A 19,169-nucleotide genomic window follows, 5' to 3' on the forward strand; every position below is an offset into this window, starting at 1 on the left:
ATTTTCTATCGGGTGCAAAACTGGAACAATCCAGTTGCTACGTTTTTTGCAGTTTTCTTCTTTATCTGCTTGTATTACTTATTGTTCTTATGGCCTTCTGATAAAATGTGAAATCCGAAACTGGATTACAAAAAAGTATTCATATATTGCGAATATATCGCAAGAAAATTCACATTATGTATTACTGTTCCGGTTTTGCTCCTCAGTGTATATGTATAGATATTGTACTCGTATAATAAGTACGCATTATATTCCTACCTAAAATAAATAAGTATTTTTTTTCTGTTTCTTCTTCTTGGATACACTTAATCAATTAATTTCCAAATACTTTTTCGATTTTTTAATTTTTGAGACTTTCTGCTTTATTCCGACAGGGTGCGTGCTAATTGAAAAAGTACTAGGTAAGTTAGTACTATGAAACAAATACTTACAGGGCGTGTGTGAATCGGTAGCAAAGTTCTATGGGGAAAGCTGTTGAATAATATTTTTACTGTGGTGAGACAGTTTTGCCAATCTGCTGTGTGAAATGAAATCTTTTTTGACAGCAGTAAATTTTTCATAACCGCAGATTTATGCGCAATAAACTATTACAAATTTAGTGAAATTAATATTTTAAGAAAACATCTACCATCATTGATTGCAGTTCACCAACTTAAGCTTTTATTTTACGAAAAATTACACACAGCAGCAATCTTTGCAATTGTCAAAATTTTCTATGCATTTGGGCTACTGAAATTTTATTCACCTCAAACTTGTCAAAAATTTACTTGCCGCGAACTTTGTTACCGATTCACACACGCTCACAATTTCGACCACTTATTTTGAAGTACTTTGAACCAAATTCACGCGATACCAGTATCTTGACAAGTTTTGGTAATTTTTTTCTTTTATATTTTAATCTTAATTATTTTTTATAATCTACATATAACATAAACCATATAAGGTTTCAAACTGTGTACAATGATTAAAAATCGACAAAATTTCATCAAAATTTCACACTTTCTTTTCTGCGTTTTTAAAAAAATAGTTGGGTGTGCAGCTTTATAGCCCATTAAATTACAATATAATAAAGTTAAAGTTTAGAGTGGCATTTTTTTTGACGCTGTCACGCATTTTCTACCATACGAGGTATGTATTAGAGGTTTACGCCGACAGGCTTTGCGGTGGCGGCGTGGTCAACTTCAAAAATATTCGGCAGCGGCGGCGACGCCGGCCCTACTGCTCATAAGATAGATTTCAAAGAGCCATGAGGCTACTAATCTTATCATTTCAACTCGTCAGCGTTAGGCATTCGCCATGCCAATTATTCTGTTATTATAATTCTAATTATTTCATTATTGAATTAGTTTTAAATTTAAATATTGTTACTTCCTACTTGAATTAAAATGTTGAGTGTCTGGCGCTGATTGATGGGCGGACATATACATAATCACACGGATCTCTATGTTCTCTACAGATCCGTATATGCTATTTAAATGTAAAGAAATCAAAAAAATTTAAAAGTTTAGTTATTGGGGTAATTTATGTCGCTCTCAATAGATTTTTGAAATAATCTTATCAACCTTTATGTTAAATTACGGAGTTCTTACGATTTTTTGCGGATTACATATTGAAAACAAGGTTGGTCTACTTTTTTTCCAAAAGTTTAACCCATCAACTCGAACCAGAACGGGCCTTTTTGACCCACTGTTGAAAAAAATGATTTATAAATGGTTAACATTTCCACTAAAATATGAAGCGCCATATTTTTCTAAGGAGAACCGAATGTAATGAAAAATAATACTAATGTTTACCATAACCCTGTGAGAAAACATTGCGATGCGAGGGAGCAAAACTTTCCTGGGGTTTGACCACCCCTTNCATCAACTCGAACCAGAACGGGCCTTTTTGACCCACTGTTGAAAAAAATGATTTATAAATGGTTAACATTTCCACTAAAATATGAAGCGCCATATTTTTCTAAGGAGAACCGAATGTAATGAAAAATAATACTAATGTTTACCATAACCCTGTGAGAAAACATTGCGATGCGAGGGAGCAAAACTTTCCTGGGGTTTGACCACCCCTTAGGAATGCTAACGTAATTTTCACACAGCCACCTAGTACTTGTATACGTATGTGGGACTCCAGAATAAAATAACTTACGAATGTAAATATTAGCAAAAAAATGTGTTTGTTTAAAATATTTAAAAAAATACATAGAAAAATTAACTTGTCTTAGTTTTATCTCCAATAATTGCGGAGTTAGATGCAAAGAGGTCGCTTCTATTAAAACTGCTTTATGTGATATTGGCGTTAAAGTTTTTGATGTGCTATAACTTTCTTGTTGTTGTAGTAGGTGTATAAAAAAAGTAGTATTGTTGTAGTATTGAAAACAATTGTCTACTGCGGAAAAAATCGTTAGATTACCAGTATTCGACCCTAATTTAACTGTAATAAATGCGTTCGATCTAAAAAATATGTTACCTATGTTTTTTCTGAGTTACGCTCTTTTTGGAAAAATAAAGGAGATCATATTCTTGTCTAGTGGCCCAAATTATGCAAAAAAAAAACTCCTTTAAAAAAAAAATTTAATTTCGTAAAATTGTGTTTTTAAACGAGTAGTATTTAGGTCTTTCAAACGATGTATTTCAATGTACATACATCATGAAAATTTTGTACAAAATTCCTTAGGCGCCGAACGCCGCCGCCGCCGCGCTGATATTTTCGTACAATCGGCGGCGGCGCGTGAGGAATGACAAAAAACGGTGGCGACGGTGGCGTGGCTCGGCGGCGTATACCTCCAGTATGTATTTATACATACATATACATATGTTCGAAATTGTTTTACATGGTGGAAAATGCACAACACCGACATATATTTGCATACATACATACATTTTCAATAGTATTGGAGCTCGGCCGTTATATGTATTTTCTTTCTTCTTCGGTTTTGTACAATAATAATATTTTCAAAGTAGCACCTTACTAGCTGATAAGTGGGTGTTGTATAGTTATGATAAGCACTTATTTAGTTAAAATCAAATACAGAGTCGGACAATTGACTTGCTCCTTGGTACATCGCCGTATAAATAAAGTCAGTTTCTTACAAGACAAGAAGAAAACATTTCCACAACTTGTGGCTAGTGAAAAGGTAGATACATATTAAAATATTTTTAAATTAGTTGATTTTCCGAGAGGGCATTTTAATAGGTGTACATTGGTGTCATCTTTGTTTGAGTAGCTCGATAGCTGTTTAGAAACATCTTTTTATATACATATATGTATGTGTATGTATATGCATCTATAGATATGTAGTTTGCACTGAAATAGTGGAGTTAATGTGGTTGTTGAAGTTAAAGCTACCGGTGGTATTGGTGTCAGGTTGTAGCGTTATGCCAATTAAAATTTTTTTCCCAACAGCTTGTGGTTTCTTGCAAAATTCGATTTGTGAATTGTATGCGAATAAACCCGATTCATGAATTTTAAAAAAAATTTGAACATTTCGCAGGTTTGCATTACACTATGTAACAAGGTTTTTGTCCTTGGGTTGTAATTGTTATTTCCTAGTCAGTTAGGTCCCAAAAGTATAGAAAACGGCTATTGTCGCAAGATAACTTTGCTTTTGTGACCATGGCAGCGCTGATGCCACCACTCCACATCAAACTGGGTCTTATAAAGCAATTCGTCAAAGCTCTCGACAAAAATTCTTCAGCGTTCAAGTACCTACAAGACTTGTTCCCTAAGCTCTCTGAGGCGAAAGTTACAGCCGGTATCTTCGTTGGACCACAAATAAAGAAAATCTTCGAGTCTGAGGAATTCCCCAAGAAGCTCACTCGTGTTGAGAAAGCTGCTTGGATGAGTTTTATGTCAGTGGTACAGGGATTCCTAGGCAATCACAAAGCCGCAAACTACGTGGAGCTGGTCGAAAGTCTGGTGGAGAACTACGGCAAAATGGGCTGCAGGATGTCTCTCAAACTCCATATTCTGGATGCACATCTTGACAAATTCAAGGAGAACATGGGAGCATATTCAGAGGAGCAAGGCGAGCGCTTCCATCAGGATATAATGGAATTTGAGCGGCGATACCAAGGACAATACAATGAGAACATGATGGGAGATTACATTTGGGGATTGATTAGAGGAAGTGACTCGCAGTTTAAACGCAAATGTCGAAAAACCACCCGCTTCTGATTTACTTTTATGTTTTTGGTTTTCTGAAGTTTTAATAAAATTTAGTTTTGATTTATATGTGCTGTTCTGTATGATTTTCTCTGTAGTGAAAGACTCAAACACGTTTTTCTCATAATTTTAGCATATTTTAATGAATCACATTGTCCTGGTCACAAAAGCAAAGTTTCCGAGGAATATTAGGTGGTTTCCATACTTTTAAGGCATAACAGACTAGGAAATAACAATTACATCCCAAGGACTGAGAAATTTTTTTAATTGTTACTTAGTGTTATTTTTCTGTATGTACATACATAGCTGCATATACATAAGTACGTGTTCACAGTTTTTAATTATTTTTATAGCTTTAGATTACTTACATATGTATATACCTATGTACATATGTATTTATGAAGTACATGTCTTTCAGTTTCGTCGACCTAAACAAATGAGTTGTGATGGATTTTCAATTTTATTTTTTGCTAGTTTTGAACCTTTCGTCTCTGTGGTCTAATATTCTGTAGACAAGTTTTTGCATTCTCCATCACTTTACTTTCTCCATTCATTTGGTCTATCCAATTTCAATTATTGTGTTCATGCGAAAATGCACCACTAATGCAACTACCCTCTATATTTTTGGATTATTTTGCTACTTGTATGTATGTATCGCTTCCATCCCTTCCAACTATGTACATACATATATGTATGTATATATGCAATTTTTGCTATTCCTATGGCAAACAAGTTGCGAGAACTTTGGTTTTGTTCACTTTTTCGATGCAATTCGAATTCTGCATTTTATTTTCGTTTTATTTTTTCGTTTCCTGCGATGGCTGCATTGTTTGCTACATCCCTCTATTCACCCACATTATTGAAATGTATACCCACTGCATAGGTATGTATGTGTGTATCTAAATATGTATGTATGTGAATATTTATATACATATGTACATTAAGCAGGGTCGTGAAATACAATTTTTGATTTAAGAAAACTTATTAACCACTTTTGAACAAAAATCTGACAGAAATTGTTTGAAAACTGTAAACCGTTATATGTATGTCTTAACTAAGGAATAAAAATCTGTGAATAACGCAGTTTCGAAAAAAGTGTTGGTTAGGGCCTTTGCGAATTAAGGTAACGATATGTATGTATTTATATATATCAGGCCATAACCACCAAAAGGAGTTAAGCGATATTTTTTTTGAAAATTTTTGGTTTTGATGCAGAAATGTTCATAGAGCGTCTAGATGCATTTCTGCATCAATAATAAAATTTTTAAAAAGATGTCACATACATATGCACATCTTTTTGGCGGTTAGGGCTTGGTAAACATACCTTTTGAGATGGGGGCATTTTGCGTACTGGCATTTGTTTCCGCCACAAAGCAACTACACTGTCACGTCCGGTTTCTATACCTTCGTTAATGCTACTCATATATATTTGTAAATATCCGTATACATGTACATAGTTATAGCGGCTCCTGGAGTATTCGAGAGAAAGATTCTGCGGAAGATTTACGGAAGATTTACGGACCTTTACGCGCTGGTGACGGCGAGTACCACAGACGATGGAATGATGAGCTGTGTGACCTTTACAACGTCATAGACATCGTGCAGCGAATTTAATTACAGCGGCTCCGCTGTATTGGCCATGTCATTCGAATGGACACCGACGATCCAGCTCTGTAAAAATTAAACTCGGAACCCTCTGGTTGTCAGTACTGGATAATCCTTACTAATATTATAAATCCGAATATGAGTTTTTTTTTTGTCTTTGTTTGGCACGCTTTAATTTCTCAGCCGATCATCATAACATTTTGCAGAGGTACCATTTAGCCCGACTTGAAAGATAGGATAGCTTAGACGAAGGGGCGTGGCACCTCTCATACAAATGGAATTTTTCATACTGCGTACCTCTGGGAGTATTTGTGGTAGAGTAGATATTGGAACTTGGTATGGGGATATATGAAATCAATACTACTAGGGCTGTGCGATTATTCGATTACTCGAGCAAGTTGGTTAATCAATTATTCGGTTAATCAACTTCTCGAGTAAAAAAAAATAATAATTTTGCTCGTTAAAAGAGTTTGCTTTGGAAAATGCTTATTTTCTTTGTTACATTCTGTATATGCAAAAAAAAAATTTCGTTTTAATTTTTGAAAACAAAAACGTTGATTTCAAAGTATCAAGGAACTTTAACTACTTTATACATATGTAAAGAGTTGAAATGTTGATTACTCATTTTACTCGAATGGTTGATTAATCATAAAGCAAATTACTCATATAGTTTTTTTTTTGGTTAATCAAAAATCTTGATTACTTTTGTGTAATCATAATTTCTAATTAATCGAATAACGGAGTTATTTACTTTATGATTTGAGTAATCAATTAATCGCACAGCCCTAAATACTACATATCGTCACCTGAAATGCAAAAATACGTAACCAACATCGTCGCTGAAATACAAACAGTCGTAACTAAAAAAAAATCAATATTAACTTTTTGATAGATTTGAAATTCATCATTTCATCGAATTACAACTCCCACATCGTTTTATGAAAAAAAACTATTAGGCACGACTTTTTCCATTTCAGTGACGATATACCCATGGAAAAATGGTGAAATCACCCGTGGCACCTCCCATACAGACTGAATTTTTCGTACTACCAGCTGTTAAAAAAATAACCCCAATTCAACGTATGTATGCATTGAATGAGTTAAGTGGACATGGGCGTANTAGGGGCAGGGGGTGCTCGAGCCGCCCCCCCCCCCCTAACTTTCAAATTTTCCTTATATATAAATAAAATAGTACCCTGAAATGCCAGAGATATTTTGAAGAGGGTTAATAAAAGAAATAATAAATAAATTACACCTGAAGGAACGTACCTTTAATCTTCACTTCCATTGGTAATAAGTCGCGCAGTAGCCCTCCTGGGAAACCACGTGAGAAAAACCTCCAAGCACACACATCCACAGGTAGAGTCACAGCTCAGAGGCATTTTATGGTAGATATAACCTTGCTCACTTATAGGGTTTCTTAAGAATTGAATGCTCTACAAAAGTGTCCATTGCGGCGTAACCCTAACTCCAGCCAGCGAGGTAGTACGAGTTGCTAAACCCAATTTGTTTATGAAATTTTCGAGAGTTAAATTCAATTTCCTACAAGAAAGTCTTGGAACACCAAATAGCTAGCACAAAGATTTCTTGAAAGGCTTTGAAGTTGATCAACAATTTCTGAAATCTAGCTCAATAATTCATAAAAATTCCACACTACCTAAAATATACCATAAAATGCCTTTGAGCTGTAAATTGTGAAAAAAATCAAAATTTACGTGCATTTTAAGCGGGAATTCTTTGCACTTAATATTAATGGCTCAAATTTTCAGGGAATTTTTTCTAAGTAATTCCCACAAAATTGGTGGGAATGAAAAAAATAGTCGCGGAAAAAAGTAAAACTACAAAACTGCTTACTCAAAAAAGCTCAAAAAATATTATTAAAGATTTAAAATTGACATGAAAATTTATTAAATTTTCCTGAGTTTTGAACAGAGTTTAGAAATAATATTTTTTGTTCTAGTATGAACCAAATGTTTATAAAAATTAGCGGGAAAAATTAAAATAAAAAATTTTGCATATCGAAATTGTGAAAAATTCTCTGCGCCAATATTTACTGTTCCTCTTAGTTTGCGTGATTTGAAGCTTTAATTTTTAAATTATTTTTATCAAACGTTAATTTAATGAAGTTAATTTATGTTTAGGTAATTTTTTTTATTAAAAAATATTAAATGATAAAAAACAGTTGTTATTTCTGCAAAAAATCTTTTTACCCCTCTCAAAAGCTTTTTGGTACGTATTTTGGTAGGGGAAAAAATATATGTGGGTGGTAACACTGGTAGAGCGGAAATTGTTCATATAATGAGAATACACAATTTTTTGAACCGTTATATCTCAGAAATGGTGGCTCTTAGGAACAAAAAAGTCGAAATGGCTTTCACAGATTCATAATTGCACAATCTACACTTTTTGTCTTATCTGTTGGAATAATAAAATTTGTATACGAATTATTGCAAACTTGAATATTTTACTTGACCGGGTTAACAGGAAACAATTTTAAAGATATAGTTTAAATAAAGTAGCTATTAAAAAATAGTAGTCACACGGGAGAAAACGTACTACTCGTATATGCAGGCATGTATGTACATATGTATGTACTTAACGTCAGCGAACTACACATCAACAAGACAGTAACCGACATTGTCCTAACAAATGTTGGAGATACTACAACAAAAAAGAATTTCGTAACATTATCTATAAGGAAAATAATTTACTTGCCTATCAAATTGTCCTACGAAAAGGACATTCACATTGCCAGTTCAAATAACAAGCAGATGCGCACAAATGCCACATATTCCATGTGCGCTTCTTAATTATGTACATACGTATGTAATAGCTATGTATATGTATATATTTACTGGCATTGACATCTATGTAAACTTATTATTTGCTGTTCAAACAAATGTGCACACATGGGAACAGATGCAATTGCATGCATATGTACATATATATGTATGTATGTGAGTGCATACTTAGTCCTGCGAGGACTTGTAGATCACACGCCTATAAGAAATGGCTCTCACTTGAACAAATCCGAAGTGTTATGAAATTAAAGAAGCAACTACAGAAAAGCGAAACGCTAATTCTTGCGCACATAAACGGTGATGCACTTCTAAATACATATATATGTATGTATGTATGTACCCTGTAGTCAAACGTACTAGTTGTGAACTACTTCGCACCTAGTATGAACCACATGCCCAACTAGTCAGTCAACTATCCATTTTTTGCATGCCACCAACTGGTATTTTTAACATGGGGATGTCCTACGAGATGTTAATTATCAGCAGATTTCTGTAAGAAATATACCAGTCTCATACTAGTTCAAAATAGACAGAAAAACACTAGCCCAATTATGGACCAAAACCATTACTTTGGGGGTTAAAAAAATAATATGAATTCATGAATATACAATAAAAAACTTTTGATTAAGTTAAAAATAAAATGAATACTTCGGTTAATTTTCGAGTGAACTAAAATAAAAATAAAAGTTTTCATTCAAATAAATTATACTCATTAACTTTGCACATTTCAGTCTATTCTTTTTAAAAATTTATAAGAGTAATAATTAATGTTTAAAATTTGAGATTTGGATAAGAATAAAATAAATAAAAAACTCAAGCAGTTGTTAAATATTTTTAAATTTTGTCTGTAGTTTGGCTTGTTGATTGATAATAGAAGTTAAGCAAATAAATATATGGTGTATTTAAAAAAAAGTCGAACTTTATTGAAAATGATCAAAAATAACAAAATTATGATGTAATTAAAACTAAAGAATTAATCAACATTTTTTTTATTTAATCATTAAATGGTTATAAAAAAACACAATGTAATTAATTATCAATATGAGTATTAATCATTATTTAACAGGTGTGGTATAATTGAATACGTACTCAATTTAATGGTTTACAATATACCCAAATAAAAGTTATATTATTTTATGTACTTTATTCTATTAAACTGTCGAAGTCAAATAACACAGGGTTTGAATAAGTCGTTTTGTACTTGGTACAAGTCTGGTTATTTTCGAACTAGTTCGGTTTCTGTCAGTAAATTCTAGTTGTAAACTAGTATTTTTCCTGACTAGTTTGCGGTTTCACTACAGGGTACATATTCACTTAAATAAATAAAGAACTTAAACAGTAGGTGAACGGCCGCATGACTTCATATGGCATGGACTCTCTCTCAATGGCATTCGCACCCAGTCAGAGTCAGAATTGCTGGTTCAAAGGCGAAAAGTTCCCAGTGCATCGGTGTAGGTGCAATCATTTTGTCCGTTTTCGAATCAATTCAACAAAAATGCAAGCAAAGATACATATATGTATGTATGTATTTCATAGAAGGCTCCGTCGCTAACACACACACAGAAATCCATGTCACCAATTCGAACGAAGAGTCGTCGAGTGAAATGCAGTGAAGCGAATAGAGGGAAACGAAATACCAAAGCATAGGAACAACGATCAACCAACAGCAATTTATAGTTGCATGCGTACAGTGTTGCCAGGGAAAGCCTCCTAAAAATCTTAATTAAAAAAAAATCTTCAAAATAAGATTATAAAGCTAAATAAATCTTTTCGATCCCAAAAAATCTTCATTTAAAAATACCTAAAGAGAAACACAAAATTCGATATTGTCTTTGCGGCTGTAAATAGCCCTTATTATGTTGGTTGAACAAATTACCAATTTCAAGTTATAAAGTCCTTTTTATAACAACTTAAAATTAAAATGAATATTGCCTCGTATCATCACAAAATTTGTAGCACAGTTAACATATGTATATATACACTCGCGAAAATATAATAGGGACGCGAGATTTTGCAAGTTTTGACCGACTTCAAAAAAGGAGGAGTTTATCAATTCGTGCGAATATTTTTGAAGTGAAACTTCTTTAGCGGCGGTTGGTTGGTTGGGAGTAAGTTGGCAAATTCAAAGGAAATTGCACACGGAAATGATGCAACGGAAATGGTTGGGGCTGAAACAAGTGCTTCTTGTGTGTATGCACATGGTATGAATTTAACAAAAATTTGCTAATAAAAGGTTAAAGAATAACACTTAGAAAAAGACCAATACAAGAATGAAAGTAAAGGAGAGTTCGTACATAGATAAAGGAAAGGATAAAGGCAAAGGTAAAAATAAAAACAACAAGTAAGAAAGTCTAAGTTCGGGCGGAGCCGAATATTAAATACCCGGCGCAAGTATTAAATATATGTTTTTTCACCTTTCCGAAAGCTACCGCTAGAAGGTAAGACGGGGTGTATCAATTTTGAGTAAATTAGCGTATTTAAATTTCGAAATATTGCAGTTTCAAGCATTTCTGAAATTTACCGTTATATGAAAAGCTGCCGTAATTTTAGTCCGATTTCAATGATTTTCAACGTTTTGCTTTTATGTGGCAAGAACAATAAAAATACCGAGTTTGGTACAAATTGGTAGAACGGTTACCGATATACATATATGTGATCATAAGTGGGCGGTACCACGCCCATTTTCCAAAACTTTACCATAACCGTATTTCTTGGTAAAGAATTGTTGCTAGCATCAATTTTGAATAAATTAGCTTCAATATTTACTCATTTATCGAAGATTTTGTTTTTCTCTAAATTACCGTTATATGGGATGTAAGCGTGGTTATTGTCCGATTTTAAAAATTTTCGGCTGTTTGATATGATGTACAAAGACCAACAACTGTGCCAAGTTTGGAAGAAATCGGTGCGGCGGTTGCCAAGATATACACATGTAACCATAAGTGGGCGTGGCTAAGCCCAGTTTCCAAAAATATTTATAATATTCTCATTTTTCGTCTAAAAATTATTGTAAATATCAATTTTGAGTGAATTATCTTCCGTAGTTACTAAAATATCGCAGTTTTCGTATTTCAGGATATTACCGTTATATGGGAAGTGGGCGTGGTTACTGTTAACTTAAAAAATATCCCGAAAACCCGGAATCACAATTTTCTTTATATTTTGGCATTCCTAGTATGCACACTGCTTGCTAACGATATACAACATACAGTGACATACACAAGTGTTCACGTTTCGATAATTTTATTATAATTTAGGTTTTTTATAGCATTTTTAGTTTAAATGAAACTTTTTTCAAATTAAATGAAACCATTTTCAAACAAAGCGAAACCTTTTTCAAATTAAATGAAACCTTTTTCAGATTCAATGAAACTTTATTCAAATTAAATGAAACTTCCTTTTTTCGTTTACTGTAAATTAGCTGTTACGCGTTGCTTTTCTTTACGGTCAAGGCATATTGGATTAGTTATAGCGGTAAAATATCTACTGATTTTTTCCAATTTACATAAATATATATATAAATTTTTTTTCTATAAAAATATTGTCCCATCTTTAAGGCGGATCTCCATAGCATGCGTATACGTATCGTCGCCTGGATAAAAGATTGTCGTAAGCGCAATTTTGACGATTTTTAGTTATAGATGTAGTTATATATTCTAAAATAAGATCTTTCGATTGGTGTTATCAGGTTTTGAATATCTCATTTAGTTTCCTAGATATTGATTAAAATTTTGTCGCTAATTTAGTCAAAATTTAGTCAATAATGCAGTCATATTAAACTAATCAGGATCTTTAAAATGGCGTTATTCATTTTTGAATATCTGCTTTAGTTTCCGAGACATTGAGTACAAAGTATCGTTAATATAGTAAGAATTTCGATCACATTTTGCGAATTTCATACAAAGTGGCTGACAAATTTCAGTAAATAAAATCCTTCATAAACTCGACGGGGCGACGGTATGCATACGTTTACCAGAAAAATTTAATATACCTACATAACAGCGCATGAAAACATAAGAAAGTTGTATAGATTTTGATTTCTAAGCGTAAGTGTCAAACGCACGCATACAAAATTTAGGAAAATTCATGAAGTTTTCATCAAAATTTTACCTTTTAAAACTGAATCTAAAGAGTATGCAGTTTTATAGCCCGTACAATTTTAGTCTGATAAAGTACAAGTTTCAAGCGTCTAAAAGGTCGCGTAGATTTGTATTTTTTTTTTGCTGACGGATTTTTGCACTTCTTTCCATATAAGCATGAATTTCTTATGAAATACAATTAGGGAGAGCATTCGCAACAACACCAGTTTTTGCACATTGCACTTGTTCTAAAAAAAAAAAAAAAACGAAAAAGTATTCACAAAAAAAAAAATACTGAAAATCAACGCGATTTTGTAGCACACAAAAATGTTGTAAATATTCAGATCAAAAAGTTCGAAATTTTGATGATTTTTCCTAAATTTTTTATTGAGTTTAAAGCTCTGTTTTATATGGTTTTGGCTAAAGCTTGGACAACATTTTTGCAGAAAAATAACAAAAAAAATCAACTTGATAAACAATGTTAATATTCAAAAGAAATCAACCAGTGAACACTTATGAAAGTCACTGTACATGTGAACATACATAAATACCACATTAATACAGTTGTTGTTGCTTTTGTGATTGTCGTATTTTAGAGTTTTCGGCTTTTCCGAATGCATGAAAGCAGCAGATGTTAAATTTTTCCATTGTTATTGTTCCTGCTTGGTGGCTTGCTAACTGGATAACTGGATTCCTGTTTGCAGCCTGCCAACACAAACGCTGCTAGCTTGATGTTTGTCCATACATACATAAATACGTAAGTATGTATATGTATGCAGTTATCGTTCTTGTTAGGTAGGTTTGTGCATTATTGTTGTTGCAGCCATTAGTCCTGTTCAGGGCTGCCAACTAATCGCAGCTATTAAGTGCCATATTGAGGATAAAAAAGTGTCAAAATGTGCCAAGTAGAAAAATAAAAGTACCTAAAAAGGTGTAATTCTTTTTAATCGTTCCCATTTAGCATTAAAATTAGAAACACACTCCTAAAACAAAAGTTCAATGCCAAAGTATCCACTACATAAAGAAACTAGAAAATTTTAGTTAAGAAAACGAAGTACACGCAAACGATTTTACAAAAATGTATTGGAATATTATTATTTTTCGAAAGTACCATTTTGGCATTTTGTGCCAAATTGAAAAATTAAGTGCCATTTGGAGTAAAATAGGGTCAAAAATCGGTTTGAGCAAAGTTGGCAGCCCTGGTTCTGTTGTTACTTCCTTTCGCGAGTGATTCGCTGTTTTTGTTTATATTGCAGTGGAGCTTGGCGCTTATATAATATATATTTAGACCTTCTTTTACCGCTCTAGCTCTCTTATTGGCAATAAGGTTATTGTTGTTGCTTTGTTTTTCTTTATATTAACGTTGCAGAAATATGTGGAGATAGTCAAAGCGTTACATACATACTCTGCACTAAGCATTTCATAACTGTCTCCGCAATACTGCAAACGGAATGCAGAGCGGCATGGCAGAAATACACTCGGACGTTGGCCATTGCATGCCGAGGGGCGACCACTATTAGGAGAAATGTTTTCTTTATTTTTTTTTATGTTAGTCGCAACCTGGGCTTGAGCCATTACACCACAGCGGTCGCCAAGCTGCTAAAGACCCTAACAAAATAAACACTATATAGGGTGTTCTAAACCGACTGTCCTCCACTGAAATGGAGACACAATGACAGCGGTCGGCAGGCATGGCAAAGTTCCGAGTTTATTTCTGCCATGAAAAACAGCTTGTCATAACAATACAATCGCCGTCGGCGTAAAACTGCAGGTCCCTTCCCTTATACAACATCATGTCGCACGCCACAAATCGGAGGCGTAGGTTTGCCAGATTTTTTATGCACGAAATCAGTACGTTCAACTTTCTCATGCTAAAAAGGTCAGTACTTTTCAGTACACTTTTTTATAAAGCAAACTTATGAATGTAAGTAACAGATAATGCTTTAAAACACCAGAGTACTTTTTAACAATATTTTGGTATAGATTAAATGTAGTTCATAAAAAATAAAAGTGTTATTCATTTGAACATGAGCGTACACATCATTGTACACAGAAGCCATCATTTATTTTATATTTATGACATATTTGAATAGCAATAAGGAGATGGTTCAATCTTCAGTGGACAGGATTGAGCTTACCACATATCGTTCCCAGCACCTCTGCATAGGTTTTGCATTCAGCTGGCTTAATGATAAGTTTGGTGAGACTTTTCTTTTTCTCACCCTCTTCTTTTTTTTGCGGCTGGTCGCCTCGCCCTTATTGGCCAGGGGTTCACCTGGCGCTGGCCCTGGCCTGGGCTTTCTTCGTTTATCAACCATTGATTAATTGGTGCGGTTTTCTGCGCTTTTTTATTTTCTCTCTTTTGCGAGCCAGAGCCAGTTTTCCACAGCTCGGAAAGGTTAGACCTTTTTCGGCGTTGCTCTCGGAGATTGCTTATTATATTTAAGCTCTCCTCAATTTAGGCCATACCCGTTTTTATGTCCATGGACACATTTTTCTGCTTGGAGACATCACTCCGCATCTTCTTCAAGACGTGCCGAATCTGGGCCAATTGCTCATCTGCAATGCCTTCGCAAGTTCCCAAGCTTGCGGTGACATGCTTGTCGCTGTTTGCACCAGCTGGTGTTTGAAGGTGACTATCCCGGCCGCCGGTAGTTGTTGTTTGGCAAGGTGTAGCCTTCTGCGCCACGTCGGCAGCTTTCACCGTGCTCGTGGTGCGGCATTTGCCTGCAGAGGAGTTTGTGGCAGGGAGCGCACAACTCTACGGCTCTTTCCGAATGCGTTGCATTCTTTCTCCAAAGCATCTATGTACATCGGTTTCATTTATCTGTTTTTGTTTTGATTTGTTCATTTCAATTCAATTGGGTCTCCGCTTCAAGCCGCTATCTCCACACGTAGCACAGTCGCTTTTAAGTGAAGACCTGCCAGGGTTTTAACGAGACGGAGGCGATTGCAGCATTAGCCCACCAGCCATTTCTGTGAGGTGTCACCCTCACATACTAAAGTGGCGGAATACTGCTCTCGCCAGCCCAATGTCAAACTAATCGTATACATGCTCCAGTATGCCATGAACAGGATCTAACCGGTGTCAATCCTGGAATGCTTTTTGGGAGGCGGCATCTGTTCACCCGGACACAGGAGATTCATCAAGCGTTTTTGATCTTTTAAATCTGGCGCTCGCCTCCTGCCGCTCTTGGTCTGGGACTGCTTATTGGTTATTCGCAGCTAACCTACCGGAGTAGTGTAGTAGTGTGACCCCGGTAAGGTCCTGAGCTTAGCCCTTACCATTATTATTATTATTATTATTATTATTATTATTATTATTATTATTAATATGGCCTACTACAGCAGGGATGCTGTATCTTTTGGTGGTATTACCAACTTCCTGTTTCGACCGGAAATGGGTTAATCTGACCGGAAGTATTGTTATTAAATTTGACATACATACATGTTTATAGTACTGATTTAGATTCTGAAGATAGAAATACTTAATTTTTGTTTGAAATATATTTCTCGGGAGTGAAAATGTTTTTATTGGAAAAGATAAAAAAAACATTAGTCTTAAAGTCGGTCATCTAGGAGTTGGATAGAGGCACCTTCCGTATGGAGGGTGCGGACATTTCAGACACAAATCCGCAAATCGTAAGCCTTGTTGGTGGTCAACGTATGGGGAGGCAGTCATCTGAGGCTTGTTTAGTCTTTTTATTGGACAGAGTTTTTACGTGGCGGATCGCAAGCCCAGCGCATAACCATTGCTGGGTTTAATGGTTTTTCAACCGGAGACACGTTTATATAGCGAGAAGCTTGCTCCAAGACAGTGGAAGTGGGTTAAACTGATCGAAAATCTATTTTTTAAACATACATGTTTTTACAACGGACTCGAATTTGAGGATGAAAATTCGTAACTTCTGTTTGAAACTTTTTCCAGGAAGTACCTTTTTCAATGTATAAATGACCTTCGAACTTGAAATTGTCCTGGACTGCTTAAATGAGTGGGCATATTTTTATTGAAAAAAATGGATTTCCGGTCAGTTAGACCCACATTCGGGTGAAACCGGAGGTCGGTAATACCTCCCGACTTAGGAATTCATATTTTTTCGTGTTTCAATAAAAACATTTACGTCCATTTTAGAAGTCCAGGACGAACTTAATTTCGAAATAACTTGGCCTTTCCAATGCAGGGGAGACCTCCCTTTTCCTTTGTTAACAGTTTCGATACCCGCGTTGAGTACTTTCAGTGCCGGAGCGTTTCTGTCCATTTGAACGACATGGACAAGCCAGCTTAGGCGCTGGATTTTCATTCACTGCACTATGTCTATATCGTACTAAAACAAATACATCTTATTGTTAAATCGTCTGCGGTATTCACCATTGAAAACGCGTGAAGGCCCGTAAATCCTTCGCAGAATCTTTTCTTGAAAACTTTAGGAACAACTTCATCAAAGGTTTTCATTGTCCATGCTTCCGCGCCATACACCAGCATGGGCATGATGAGTGACTTATAGAGTGCGATTTTTGTACTACGAGAGAGGACTTTACTCCTGAATTGCCTACTCAGTCCAAAGTAGCACTTGTTTGCAAGACTGATTCTGCCTTGGATTTCAATGCTGACATTATTATCGGTGTTAATGCTGGTTCCCAAGTAAACGAAATTCTCTACTTTCTCGAAATTATAACTGTCTACAGTGACGTGGGTGCCAAGGTAGCACATTCGCGCCTGTTTGTTTGATGACAGGAGATACTTCGTCTTGTCCTCGTTGACCACCAGATTCATTCGCTTTGCTTCCTTATCCAACTTGGAAAAGGCAGAACCGACTTCGCGGTATTTGATGCCGATGATATCGATGTCATCGGCGCAAGCTAGCAATTGCATGCTTTTGTAGTAAATTATTCCTGAGCGGTTCAGTTCTGCAGCAGACTGTTTGACGGATCAACCAGGATTTTGTGAAACAATTTTTGTTTCGTAGTATTTTCCATAACATCCCGTCATCTGGGCTCTATCACTCTTGACTAAAATACAATTAAAAATGATCAAAATCAGCGGTTAACCTAAGTCAATACAGTAGTTACTTCAAAATGTATTGAAAATGTGCTGACATAGGGCGTTTTTGAATCGTCAGCTGAGATAGGGCGTTTTTGAAACGAATTCTGAAATAGGGCGTTCTTGAAAAGTTTTTTGAGATAGGGCGTTTTCGAACTGGCTGCCGAGATAGGTCGATCTTCCACTCAGCACTCGATATGTAAAATTTTTGGTGACAGGAAATAAGGTCAATTGACTTTATTTCCCACCCTGGTACGAAACAAAGTCAATTGACATTATTACCTTTTTAAAAACGAAATAAAATCCATTGACATTATTTCTCTTTCAAACATTAAATTTGCTTAGCTTCGCGGCGGCCCGCTTTAGCGCACCGCGCTCGCTCTCGCGCCCCGTGTACCCCGCGCGACCGGCGCGCACACCACGTCACGCTACGCCGTGGACCCCGGCCCCGGCCCCCCCTTCCCCGTCTCCCGCCGTGCTTTAACGCAGGTAGATTTATTTTTTGTATACGTTGAAATAAAATTTTTACATGTTTTAAACATCGAGGGCTTATATTCAATAATACCCTCTATATCTGCACACTTTTCACAAAAGTGAAATTCTGATATAAAAATCCACCTAAGCTTTAACTGTCATCAGTGATATTAATGTTACTCTATATAACGACAGGTAATAAGTCCCAGATGGTTTCTAAAATAACAAATTAGTTTTTGTGCAAATTGCAGATAGAGGGTATTAATGAATTCAAGCCCTCGATATTTCACATTTTTATATTTGTAAGTTATTTGAAGCAGGGATGCCAACTTGGCTCAAACCGTGCAATTTGTCCCTATTTTACTTCAAATGGCACTTAATTTTTTAATTTGGCACAAAGTGCCAAAATGGCACTTTTGTAAAAAAAAATAACATTTCAATACATTTTTGTGAAATGCTTTTCGTGCACTTCTTTTTCTCAACTAAAATTTTCTAATTTATAAAGGCTATTCAACTGGTTTATCGTATTTTATCATTACACTTTTATTTGCTTTTATAGCTTTATTTTATTGCTAAATGTGAATGATTAAAAGGAATGACACTTTTTTGGCACTTTTATTTTTCTATTTGGCACTTTTTAATCCTCAATATGGCACCTCGTACCTAAGGATAGTTGGCAGCCCTGATTGGAAGATTTCTGCTGTGCTTTGGGGCAACAACTTGTCTGCAGTAAAAAATAATATAATTTCTGTTTCAAAAGTGTGTGAAAACCAATCAATTAACTTATATGATCTCGGTTCCGATATTAAATAATCAATAATTGTTTATACCCGCATTTTTCCACATTGCCTCGTTGAAAAGTTCTGGCGGAGCCATGAATACAGTGTAAGAAAATTCTTTTTCTATAATTGTTTCCTTATAGAAAGGTTGGTTTCTGTTCCACCTTAGACATTCCGAATTCGTTCAAGATATGCTTATTTAAAACACATAATTTTTTCAGTGTTCCTC

General features: G+C 35.1%; 1 protein-coding gene across 1 annotated transcript; it reads left to right on the forward strand.

The window, feature by feature from the left end:
- Positions 1–3,612: 3,612 nt before the first annotated feature.
- On the forward strand, positions 3,613–4,420 carry LOC108376372 (uncharacterized). The gene is made up of 2 exons (XM_017632574.1): positions 3,613–4,116; positions 4,334–4,420. The coding sequence occupies exons 1-2, from the start codon at positions 3,613–3,615 to the stop codon at positions 4,370–4,372; spliced, it is 543 nt and encodes a 180-aa protein (XP_017488063.1). The 3' UTR covers positions 4,373–4,420.
- Positions 4,421–19,169: the final 14,749 nt, after the last annotated feature.

Source organism: Rhagoletis zephyria, unplaced genomic scaffold, assembly GCF_001687245.7.
Source record: "Rhagoletis zephyria isolate East Lansing unplaced genomic scaffold, Rhagoletis_zephyria_1.1 Rzeph_scaffold_10317, whole genome shotgun sequence".
Lineage (NCBI taxonomy): Eukaryota > Metazoa > Arthropoda > Insecta > Diptera > Tephritidae > Rhagoletis > Rhagoletis zephyria.

What these genes read in the sequence shown, in the direction of transcription:
- LOC108376372 (XM_017632574.1), top strand. Translation starts at nt 3,613, where the DNA reads ATGGCAGCGCTGATGCCACCACTCCACATCAAACTGGGTCTTATAAAG. An exon ending in GAGATTACATTTGGGGATTG is followed by an intron (nt 4,117 to 4,333) that starts ATTAGAGGAAGT and finishes GTCACAAAAGCA; the next exon opens with AAGTTTCCGAGGAATATTAG.